At 49.4% G+C, this 12909-nt stretch overlaps 1 protein-coding gene across 1 annotated transcript in view; it reads right to left on the bottom strand.

Annotated features, from left to right (window-relative positions):
• selenou1a (selenoprotein U 1a) overlaps positions 1–11392 on the bottom strand; it is a 52783-nt gene extending 41391 nt beyond the window's left edge. The window contains exons 1-3 of the mRNA XM_052042110.1: positions 11254–11392; positions 9488–9671; positions 1753–1844 (exon numbers count right to left, since the gene is read on the bottom strand). Of these exons, the coding sequence (XP_051898070.1) occupies positions 1753–1844; positions 9488–9554 (159 nt within the window). The 5' untranslated portion in view covers positions 9555–9671; positions 11254–11392. The remainder of the gene's footprint in view (positions 1–1752; positions 1845–9487; positions 9672–11253) is intronic.
• Between the last annotated feature and the right edge of the window lie 1517 nt (positions 11393–12909).

Below are 12909 nucleotides of genomic sequence, written 5' to 3'. Positions count from 1 at the left end.
TTCAAACCTGCTCTGACATCGATCATGGCTGACCACCTAGCTCACTGCCATTTCCCAGCACTATCACAACCGTCAAGTCCTTTAAGAATGTGATCTCCTCTCATTCTTCTCAACTTTGTGAACAGACTCCAGACAATACAGATCTGAACACAGAACAGTACAGAACAGGAACAGGCTCTTTGGCCTACAATGTTGTGCTGAACTAATTAAGCTAATGGCACCTAATTAAACTAATCCCTTCTGCCTGCACAATGTCCACATCCCTCCATTCTCTGCACATTCATGTACCTATCAAAGAGCCTCTTAAACGCCTCTATTGTATCTGCCTCCACTACCACACCTGGCAGCACATTCCAGGCACTCACCATTAATTGTGTGTAAGAAAAACTTGCCCCACACATCTCCGTTGAACTTTTCTCTTCTTACCTTAAATGCACACCCTGTAGTATCAGACATTTCAACTCTGGGAAAAAGATACTAGATGTATACTCTATCTATGCGTCTCATAATTTTATAAAGGTCTCATATATATCAGATCTCCCCTCAGTCTCTTCTGCTCCAGAGAAAATAACCCAAGTTTGTCCAACCTCTCCTTATAGCTCATGCCCTCTAATCCAGGCAGCATCCTGGTGAACCTCTTCTGCACCCTCTCCAAAGCCTCCACATCCTTCCTATAATGGAGTGACCAGAAAAGAATGCGATACTCCAGATGCAGCCTAATTAGAGTTTTATAAAGCTGCCACACAACTTCCCGACTCCTGAACTCAATGCCTTGACTAATAAAAGCAAGCATGCCATACACCTTCTTTACCCCCATCAACGTGTGCGGCCACTTTCAGGGAGTTATGGACTTGGACATCAAGATCCCTCTGTTCATCAACACTATTAAGGGGATTTACATTTAATCTCCCAAAGAGCAACACCTCACATTTAGCCGGATTAAACTCCATCTGCCATTTCTATGCCCATTCTGCAACTGATCTATATCCTGCTGTATTCATTGGCAATCTTCTTCACTATCCACAACACCACCAATCTTTGTATCGTCTACAAACTTACTAACCCACCCATCTACATTCTCATCCAGGTCATTTATCACAGACAGTCTTGGTGCACCTGAAACATCGACAATTCCTTTCCTCCCACAGATGCTGCTTGATCCGCTGAGTTCCTCCAGCAGATTGTTTTTTGTTTCCATTGATCCCTATCCCTTTGCCTGTCGAGCAACAAATAACCCACAATCCAACAACACCTTAGTTTAAAACTCTCAATGTGTTTCAGTCCATCTATCATCTCGCTGTTCCCATCTCTATTTTTTTTTCAGTTCTATAACATGAAAAACTTACATTTTCTGAAACATCGAAAATGCCTAAGCTGCAGGAGAGAGGGAGCAGATAATAAAATTGCACTGAGGTAACATATTGGCCGGGACAGCGAGGTAACAGGAAACAAAGAGCATGCAAAAATGGATCTTTTTCCAATTGGTAAGATGCAATAAGTTATGTGCCCCAGGGAACGGTAGTGAGGATGGAAAGTTCTCCCATGACTATCTCTGCTTGGAGAACAAGGCAATGTACTATTCAATACGGGTCCATGGATAGGAAAGGTTTAGAGGGATATGGGCCAAACATGGGCAAATGGTTAGATGTGAATCGGTCGGCGTGGACCAGTTGGGCTGAAGGGCCTGTTTCTGTGCTGTATGGCTCTATGATTCTAATTAAACACACACAAAACCAAAAGTTCACTCTTTACCTCCCGGCACAAAAATCATCCTGGTCTTCGGACCACCATGATTACTGCTCCATTGTTGTGCCACAGTTCACTTGCTTTAAACGTACGTCCCTCTAGAAAAATACAAACAGTGATTAAACCATTAAGTGATAGGCAAAGATTTGGAAACGAATTTGTAAATTAACACAGTACAGGGAGTCCCCAGGTTTGGGCAGGTTCTGTTCTTGAGGACCGTCTGCAAGCCAAACTGTTCTCAAGTTGAAAACAATGCGTGGGAGAGGCTCACAGTGACAGCAGCGGTGGGAGAGCCAGCAGGCAAGGGAAGAGCGGCCGCCAGCCGGCCTCACTGACTCAGAGAGCAAGCGAGTCTGCTCAACGCTCCGGGCTCAACTTGGCTCAACCCAGCTCCCGGTTGTTGAGGGGCAGCGCGAGGACGTGGGGGGAAGACGCACCCGGAAATGCCCTGTTCCACGCGGCAGAGGGTACCTGCAGCCCCACAGCAGCCGGCAAATCCATCCCGCTGGTCTCCCAAACGCTCGTTCGTATGTACAGGGTGAACACAAGTTGGGTGTTTGTAACCTGGGGAGGACCTGAGTCTGCAAATCTCTAAATCCCCATTACTTAAACTATAAAATTGTATAAAAATGAGATTAGGCTATCTCCCTACACACTGGTCTACACCAACACTCACCACTCACACTGGCTTGCAGGAACTGATTTAAGATTCTCTGCACACAGACGATGCAGTTTCCAAAATTAACTGTCCAACAGCTTCTGGTTTAACTCCCCATAAACTCAAGTGTGCCTGCATACATACATACCCATCAGCAGTAACCAAGCTTAAATCTCTCTCCCTCCACAAACAAACAAACTGCCCAACTGTTTCCAGGATTAATTCTGCTCACACACACTGGTGTCCGATTTAACTATCTCCACAAACAATGGTCTACAGTTACCCATTTAACTGATCTTGCATGCACTGGTCTGCAGAATCCTGGTGTCACTTGCTTCCAATAACCTGCTTACTGTTGCCAGGGACCACTCAAGTTGACAATGAATGCCCTTGACATCAAGACCAAGAGTGGCATCACAGAGCCCACGTAAAGCTGAAGTCACTGGACAAGACGAATGCCCTTCAGTGAAGTAACAGGATGCAGACAAGAGGAACCAGTGAATCAACCACTCTTTCCGGAAGGCATTTGGTAAGGTGTTCAAAGGTCATTGCAGATAATAAAAGACACATTAAAGATAATAATGACACATTAGTGCGTCATTGAGTTACACAGCATAGAAACAAGCGGCTTGGCCCATATCCCTCTACACCTTTTCTACCCAAGTGCTTGCCTTTTAATCATTGTAATCTTACCCACCTTCACCACTTCCTGTGGCAGCTCATTCCAGATACCCACTGCTCTTTGTGTGAACCATTTACCCCTCAGATCCCCTTTAAACTGACGCCCTCCAGTTTTAGACAGCCCTGCCATGGGAAACAAGACTCTAGTGATCTACCCTATCTATGCCTCTCATAAGTTTATAGATCTCCTTCACGTCACCCCTCAGCCTCCTTTGCTCCAGGGAAAAGAGAGCCAGCCTTTCCAACAAACAATCTGCTGGGGGAACTCAGCGGGTCAAGCAGCATCTGTGGGAGGAAAGAAATAGTCAACGTTTCAGGTCTAAACCCCACACCAGTCCCAATGCAGGGTTTTGACCGGAAATGTTGACAATTCCTTTCCTCCGACAGACACTGCTCGACCCACTGAATTCCTTGAGCAGATCGTTTGTTTCTCCAGATTCCAGCCTATCCAATCTTTCCTTACAACTCAAATCCTAATCCAGGCAACGTTCTTGTGAACCTTTTCTGCACCCTCTTTAGCTTCATCACATTGTTCCCACAGCGTGTTGACCAGAACTGTACACAATACTCCAACCGCAGCCTAATCAAGAGTTTGTACAACTGTAACATGACGTCCTAACCCTTGTACTCAATGCCTCGGCTAATGAAGACAAACATGTCATATGCCTCCCTCACCACCTTGTCTTCCTGTGTCGCCACTTTAGGGAACCATGCACTTGTAGCCCGAGATCTCTCTGTTCCACAACAGGGCCCTGCTATTGACTGTGTACATTGTGCCCTGTTCTAACTTCCCAAAATGCATCAATTTGCACTCATCCAAATTAAATTGTATCTACAATTCCTTTGCCCACTTTCCAGTTGATCCAGATCCTGCTGTAACCTTAGACAACCTTCTTCACTGTCCCCCACACCAGCAATCATCTGCAAACTTTTACTAATCATGCCAGCATTCTCTTCCAAATCATCAGTAATATGATAAACAAGAGAGGACCAATCCCTGCAGCACCCTGGTCACAGGCCTCCGATCTGAACAACTCTCCACTACCACCAAGCCAATTTTGTATCCAATTGGCTGGCTTACCCTGGGTCATCACTGTCAGTAACTTCAACTTCCCCAACGTAGACCGGGAACTCCTGAGTGCAAAAGGTTTAGATGGGGTAGAATTTGTTAGGTGCGTTCAAGAGGGTTTCTTGAAGCAGTATGTGGATAGTCCAACTGGAGGGGAGACGATACTGGATCTTGTACTGGGGAATGAGCCTGGCCAGGTCATTGCCCTTTCAGTGGGTGAACACAACTCCTTAAGCTTTAAGAGAGCTATGAGTGGGCCTTGCAAGAAACTATTATATTGGAGGAGGGCAAATGATGAGGGCATAAGACAGGAGGTATGGAGAGTGAATTGGGAAGAGTTGTGTTCAGGCAAACCCACATCTGACACGTGGAGGTTGCTTAAAGACGAGCTGCACAAAGTTCAGAACCGGTTTGTCCCAGTAAGAGGAAAGGACAAGGATGGCAAAGCGTGGGAACCATGCGTAACAAGCGAGGTAGTTAACTTAGTCAAGAAGGAAGAAGCATTTATTCACTTAGAACACTGGGAGGCAACAGGGCACTTGAGAACTATGAAGTACCCAGAGAGGAGCTCAGGAAGGGACAGAGGGGAGATAGAAGGGGTCAGGAAAAGTCATTGGCAGGTGGGATAAAAGAGAATCCCAAGGCATTCTGCACATACATCAAGAGCAAGAGGTTAACTAGGGAGAGTAGGACCGCTCAAGGACAAGTTGGTAACTTAGTTTATTATTGTCACATGTACTGATTTTCAGTGAAAGACTGTGTTTTGCATGCCACCCATACAAATCATTTCATTACAATAGTGGTAGATGTGAGGTCAAGAGTCCACCTGAACGTACTAGGGGACCGTTCAATAGTCTTATAACAGTGGGATAGAAACTGTCCTTGAGCCCGGTGGTATGCGCTTTCAGGCATTTCTATCTGAAGGGAGGGGGAGAAGAGAAAATGTCCAAGGTGGGTGGGGTCTTTGATTCTATGGGCTGCTAGAAATGTAGACAAGAGTCCATGGAGGGGAGTCCAGTTTCCATGATGTGCTGAGCTGTGTCTACAACTCTCTGCAGTTTCTTGCGATCACAGGCAGAACAGTTGCCACACCAAGCCATGATGCATCCAGATAGGATGCTTTCTATGGTGCATCGATAAAAGTTGATGAGGGTCAAAGGGGACACGTCAAATTTCTTTAGCTTCCTGAGGAAGTAGGGGCAGTGATGAGCTTTCTTGGCCGTGGCATCTACGTGATTTGACCAGGACAGGCTGTTGGTGATGTTCACTTCCAGGAACTTGAAGCTCTCAACCCTCTCGACCTCAGCACCATTGATGTAGACAGGAGCATATACACAGCCCCCTTTCCTGGTCAATGACCAGCTCTTGTGTTTTGCTGACACTGAGGGAAAGGTTGTTGTCATGACACCATGTCACTAGGCTCTCTATCTCCTTCCTGTACTCCGACTCATCGTTATTTGAGATATGGCCTACTATGGTGGTATCATCTGCAAACTTGTACATGGAGTTAGAGCAGAATCTGGCCACGCAGTCATGGGTCTATTGGAAGTAATGTAGAGGGCTGAGGACACAGCCTTGTGGGGACTAGTGTAGCAGAAGTGTTGCTGTTTATCCTTAGATTGTGGTCTGTTGGTCAGGAAGTCAAAGATCCAGTTGCAGTGGGAGCTGTTGTTGGCCTGAAGAAATTAAAAATCTACAAAACAGCTAGTTGGAACAAGTCAAGGACAGTGAACGAGTAAACAAAGCAGATGACTTTGTTCTCGCCACGTGATGAAGAAGTGGAGGCTGTCGTTTCCTGATGCTGTTCTTGTGACCACCATTTTGTGAACTGGTTTTCTGAACTAACTCTTGCTGGATTAAAGTAATCGAAAGTGGACCTAACGAAGGTCTTACTGATAATCTGCTAAATCAGATCATTTTCAAATAAGTTATTTGTGGGATGCTCTTTGATAAGGACAAAGAATCAACGCAGGCTTTTAAGAAGAATAGTCTGCGTCTGTGAACTGAAATAACCTGAGCCCAGTGTCTGACTTCAGCTGCCTGTAACTGGTCTGAAATGGCCTGACTCAGGGACAAGCAAAGGAATGACATCAGAGGCATATCTCATCAGGGGTATCTTGATGCTACCTCATTGCTCTTCTCCCAAATAAGGATATGCCTCTGATGTCACCTGTAGCCTTGGGCTAGAGCCAATGAAAAGTGGACACAGGTTAGTCCAACAGAATCAAAGTCAAGGATCCAGTTGCAAAGAGAGGTGCTGCGTCCCAGGTCGAGGAGTTTGGTGATGAGTTTGCTTGGAATTTTATAGTATTGAAGTCAGAGCTATAGTCAATAAACAATCCTCTAACACAAGTGTCTTTACTGTCCAGATGCTCCAGAGATCGACATAGGGCCAGGGAGATGGCATCCACCGTGGACCTGTTTCAGTGGTAGGTGACTTGCAGTGGGTCGAGGTTGTCTGGGAGGCTGGAGTTAATGCGTGCCATGACCAGCTTCTCGAAGCACTTCATGATGGTGGATGTCAGAGCCACCAGTCAGTAGTCATTAAGGCACGGGACCTTATTTTTCTTAGGTACCGGTGTGATAGTGGTCTTCTTAAAGCAGGTGGGAACCTCGGATTGAAGTAGGAAGAGGTTAAAATGTCTGCAAATACTCCCATCAGCTGATCTGTGCAGGATCTGAGGACATGGCCACAGATACCATCCAGGCCAGGTGCTTTCCTTGGGTTTACCCTCCAGAAAACTGATCTTATGTTCGCAATGGTGACTGTGGATTCAGGCGAATTGGAGGCTATTGGGGTGGGTGGTGACATTCCAGTCCCCTTCTGTTCAAAACGTGCATAGAATGCATTAAGCTCATCAGGAAGGGATGCAGTTGTCTGCGATACCGTCCAACTTCATTTTGTAGCCCTTTATAGCATGTAATCCCTGCCACAACTGACGGCTGGTCTGGACTCTATTTTGAACTGATATTGTCTCTTGGCATGCCTGATAGCTTTACAAAGGTTGTATCTCGATTTCTTGTATAGATCAGGGTCACCCAATTTGAATGCTGCAGTCCTGGACTTCAGTAGGGAGTGGATCTTCTGGTTCATCCATGGTTTCCAGATTGACCTCTTTGGAACACAGTCCTCTGCATACTTGCTGATAAAGTACGTGATGGTGGTGACTTACTCATCAAGGTTGGCTGCTGAGTCTTTGAATATGGACCAGTCTTACCATGTCAAAGCAGTTGCACAGAAGCTCATTTATTTCCTCAGACCAGCACTGTGCAACTTTCTGCACTGGATCCTCCCGTTTCTGTCACTATGTAGGGAGGAGAAGCACAGCCTGGTGGTCTGATTTACCAAAGTGCATGTGGGAGATGGATTGGTAGGCATCCTTGATGGTTGTGTGGCAATGGTCAAGGGTGTCTGGCGCCTGGTTGGACAGTAGGTGCTGGTAGTACTTTGGTAACACATTCTTGAAGTTGATCTGGTTGAAATCACTGGCTGTGATAAAGAGGGCCTCGGGGTATCCTGTTTCAAGGCTGTTGATTGTGGAGCATAGTTCGCTGAGTGCAGGATTCAGGTCCGCCTGCGTGGGACGACGTCTGCCTTCAGGACAGCTTCAGAATAAAGGAGAAAACGCGCTTAGAGGCAGAAGATGCGGGCGAGATCCTAAATGAGTACTTTCCATCGGCATTTACCAAGGAGAAGGATGTAGAGGATAGTGAGATCAGTGTGGAGAGTGCTAAGATGCTGGGACATTGAGATTAGGAAAGAGGTAGTGTTGGGTCTCTTGAAAAACATTAATGTGGATAAGTCTGATGGGATATACCCCAGGTTATTGAGAGATGTCTGTACTTTCAATTCTAAACAAGACCAACATCAAATCCGTTGATGAAGTAATTTTCTATGAATCACCCTTCCAAATGTTGTAATTGTTTTCCACTGTCAGGATCACTCAAAACTAAAACTTAAAATTGAAAATTTAAAACTTTGGTCAAACGGCACAAAGCAGATTCAAGGAAAACATTTTTGCTCATTATGTGATTACGATCTGGAATTCAATTTCTGTAACTCCCAAAGGCACAAACAATCAGGGCTTTCAAAAGCAAACTGGACAGGAACTTGAGCGAGAATAATTTTCAGGGATCTGGGAACGCAGCAGGAAAGTAGGGCTGACCTGACAAGATATATAGTTATTCTTTTATTGTTGTTGGGTCTTGGAACTTTCTCTCTAACAGGACTCTGGGAACAACTTCACTGGAGGCACTGCAGTAGTTCAAGGCTGGATGGACAGTAAATGATGAGCAAATCGGGATGGGATGAATCGCAAGCCAAAAAGTGAACAAGTAAACCTATAAATTGTAACTCCCTGAGGTAGATGATTCTGAGGATTTATAACCATTTCATAAATGCATTTCCTCCTCATCTTGAAGCCTTACCCTGAAGCCCTGTCCGTTACTTCTGTACCTCTCAATGAGATCACCCTTGCACCTTTTAAACTCCAGTGAACGTGAGCCTCATAGGACTAAACTCCTCATCCCAACAGTCAAGGTCAATCAGACATTACGAAATCCTTCACTACCGTGACCTGCACTAAGGCCCTTTCTGCTGTAAGACATGGCAAAGAAAATAACAACCAATTAGTATTCTCAAATACAGTCACTGTTATAATGTAAAAATATAGCATTCAATATATGTACAGCAAGTTCCCAAAAATCAGATCACTTGGATACACAAACATTGGCCAGGGCACTAGAGATCACTCCACTGGCTGTTTCTTGGTTTAATGTCCCATCTAAAAGGCAACCACTTCAATGGTGCAGCAGATCATTGGTATTGCAACGAGTCTCGGCCTGTACACAAGTCTCCAAATTGAAGTTCAGAATCGTTACAGGACAGAAAGAGGCCATTCAGAACATAAAAGAAGAGACTGACAATCCAATACCAATGGTGGCTCCCAGAAAAGCAAACCTGTCAGTTCCAGTCCTTGCTTCTTCTCTTCACAAAGACAAATTACTCCACCAGGTGATAAGACAAAAAATATTCTTTCCCCCCCCTCCCCCATCTTTTTATCGTGGCTTCTGCCCTCTTCCTTTCCAGTCGTGATGAAGGGTCTCGACCTGAAACGTCGACTGTTTATTTCCCCCCACAGATGCTGCCTGACCTGCTGATTTCCTCCAGCATTTTGTGTGTTAATATTTTCTCTACCCTGTCTTGAATCATCATGTTGAACTAAACCCACAAACATTTGTCAGATGTGAGGTACAGCCAACTGCTGTAAGCTTGAACCATAATGGGAACTGAAATGAGAAAGACTGCATCGTGCAGTGAATATTGCACTTGCCTGGATCCAAGGTTCTCAGATCAGCCTCTGACAAATAGGCTAACAATGCAGACTCAGGCTGCGACATCAAGAGGTTGGTGTTTGCCAGGAACACACTGCTGATCACAGCTCCCAGAGCACCGAGCCCCACCGTCCACAGAGCCAGCTTGAAATCAACCTGATCACGGCTAGACTTGACACAAGACTGAAACACCAACAGGGAGAGGTAGAATAAATTCAGTAAAAGGATAACTCTCACCAACCGAACCACCCTCCCCCTACCCCTCCATCCCCCTCCCTCCTCCCTCCACACCTGCCCCCTCCACGCCAGCCCTGCACCCCCCACCCTGCACTTCCCCTCCCTCTCCACCCCGCCCCACTCGCCTTGCCTCTCTCTGCCCCTCTCTCTCTCTCTCTCACTGCCCCCTCTTTCTTCACCTTGCCCCTTCCCCGCTCTCTCTCTGCCCTCTGTGCCCTCTCTGGGCCCTACCCCATGCACACCCCTCTCTTTGTCCCCTGGCCCCTCACTCTCTCTGCCCCCTGCCCCACTCTCTCTGTGCCCCATACCCTCTCTCTCTACCCCCGCCTCTCCTTCTGTCTGCCCCCTCCCACTCTCTCTCTGCCCCTTGCCGCCCTCTCCCCCTCTCTCTGTCCCCTGCCCGTTCTCCCCTCCTCCCCCTCTCCCTCCCTCCCTCCTCCCCCTCTCCCTCCCTCCCTCCTCCCCCTCTCCCTCCCTCCCTCCTCCCCCTCTCCCTCCCTCCTCCCCCTCTCCCTCCCTCCCTCCTCCCCCTCTCCCTCCCTCCCTCCTCCCCCTCTCCCTCCCTCCCTCCTCCCCCTCTCCCTCCCTCCCTCCTCCCCCTCTCCCTCCCTCCTCCCCCTCTCCCTCCCTCCCTCCTCCCCCTCTCCCTCCCTCCTCCCCCTCTCCTCCTCCCTCCTCCCCTCTACCTCCCTCCCTCCTCCCCTCTCCCTCCCTCCTCCCCCTCTCCCTCCCTCCTCCCCCTCTCCCTCCCTCCTCCCCCTCTCCCTCCCTCCTCCCCCTCTCCCTCCCTCCCTCCTCCCCCTCTCCCTCCCTCCCTCCTCCCCCTCTCCCTCCCTCCCTCCTCCCCCTCTCCCTCCCTCCTCCCCTCTCCTCCCTCCCTCCTCCCTCCCTCCCTCCTCCCCTCTCCCTCCCTCCTCCCCCTCTCCCTCCCTCCCTCCTCCCCCTCTCCCTCCCTCCCTCCTCCCCCTCTCCCTCCCTCCCTCCTCCCCCTCTCCCTCCCTCCTCCCCCTCTCCCTCCCTCCTCCCCCTCTCCCTCCCTCCTCCCCCTCTCCCTCCCTCCTCCCCCTCTCCCTCCCTCCCTCCTCCCCCTCTCCCTCCCTCCTCCCCCTCTCCCTCCCTCCTCCCCCTCTCCCTCCCTCCCTCCTCCCCCTCTCCCTCCCTCCTCCCCCTCTCCCTCCCTCCCTCCTCCCCCTCTCCCTCCCTCCCTCCTCCCCCTCTCCCTCCCTCCCTCCTCCCCCTCTCCCTCCCTCCCTCCTCCCCCTCTCCCTCCCTCCCTCCTCCCCCTCTCCCTCCCTCCCTCCTCCCCCTCTCCCTCCCTCCCTCCTCCCCCTCTCCCTCCCTCCCTCCTCCCCCTCTCCCTCCCTCCCTCCTCCCCCTCTCCCTCCCTCCTCCCCCTCTCCCTCCCTCCCTCCTCCCCCTCTCCCTCCCTCCCTCCTCCCCCTCTCTCTCCCCCCCTCCCTCCTCCCCCTCTCCCCCCCTCCCCCCCCCCTCCCCCGCCCGCCCCCCGACACTATCAGGGACCACACACCCTGTTCCAATCCTTCGCTATTTTTCAGCCGCTGCTCAAGGTCCGAATTTCCACTTGATTCCCAACCGACAGAGGAAGAGGCGGGACCGCGTCCTGGGTCGGTAGCCAATCACAGACGACGGAGGGGGAGGCGGGACCGCGTCCTGGGTCGGTAGCCAATCACAGACGACGGAGGGGGAGGCGGGACCGCGTCCTGGGTCGGTAGCCAATCACAGATGACAGAGGGAGAGGCGGGACCGTGTGCTAGGTCAGTAGCCAATCACAGACGACGGAGGGGGAGGCGGGACCGCGTCCTGGGTCGGTAGCCAATCACAGACGACGGAGGGGGAGGCGGGACCGTGTCCAGGGTCGGTAGCCAATCACAGACGACGGAGGCGGAGCACCTGTCCCGGAGTCATGGATACGGCACGGTACAGGTCATTCGGCCCAACGAGTCCATGCCAACCCTGGTGCCCGCCCGTCTCGCCGCGCTGCGCTTCCTCTATAGCTGCCACACTCTGCCTTGTGCACCGCCTCACCCCGTGCTACCTGGGTGCACTGTGTAATGCAGTGATCTGTATGAATGGGGTGCAAGACAAGTTTCTCACTGTAGCTCGGTACAAATGACAATAACATTCCAATTCCTGGCAAGATTCTCATAAATCTTATTGTCACTCCTTCCAGTGTAACAATGTCCTTCCTATAACAGGGTGACCAAAATTGTACACAATACTTCAAGCGTGGTCTCACCAACATCTTGTACAACTGCAACATAACATCCTGACTCCCAGACTCAATCTGACTGATGAAGACCAGTGTGCCAAATGCCTTCACCACCCTGTCCATCTGTGACACCACTTCTGTGAAACTATGTACTTGCACTCCTAGGTCCCTCTGTTCCACAACTCTCCCTAGGGCCCTACCATTCACTCCATAAGACCTACCCTGGTTTGACTTACCAAAAGGCAACACCTTGCACTTTTCGGAATTGAAAGCCATTTGCCAATCTTCGGCCCACTTACCTAGCTGATCAAGATCCCCCTGTAATTTTTCCTCGGTAACCTGGATGTCTGCATTTTTCTGCGTTATATTCCATTTAGCCATGTCCTCTTCCATTCACTTGGCCTGCCAATATTCCCTTGAGGTCTACCTGCATCTACTTACAATTTGCACTACCATCTAGCTTTTTGCCATCAGCAGGTCTGCTCCCCTCATTCAAATCATTGATGTGAACTGTGAGTAGCTGGAAGCCCTGCACTGATCCCAATGGCACCCCACTGGTCATAACCTCTCAAGCCAACATGACCTGCTCATTTTTGCTCTGCTTTTCGTCCATAAACCAATCTTCAATCCATGGACTCAGAGTTGCACAGTACAGAAGCAGGCCCTTCGGCCCAACTCACCTTTGCTGACCACGATGTCTATCTACATCAATCCATTTGCCTGCATTAGGCCCATATCCTTCTACTCCTTCCCTAACCAAGTACCTGTCCAAATGCCTTTTAAACGTTGTAATGATATCTGCCTGTACCACTTGCTCCGGCAGCTCATTCCATATAACCACCATCCTCTATGTGAAAAATTTGCCCATCAGATCTCCGTTAAATTTCTCCCCTTTCACCTTAAACCTATGCTTTCTAGGTTAAAACTGCTCCCCCCCCCAACCCTAGGAAAAGA

The sequence above is a fragment of the Pristis pectinata genome, chromosome 31 (genome assembly GCF_009764475.1).
Source record: "Pristis pectinata isolate sPriPec2 chromosome 31, sPriPec2.1.pri, whole genome shotgun sequence".
NCBI classification, from domain to species: Eukaryota; Metazoa; Chordata; class Chondrichthyes; order Rhinopristiformes; family Pristidae; genus Pristis; species Pristis pectinata.
This window is presented reverse-complemented; position numbering and strand designations above follow the sequence as displayed.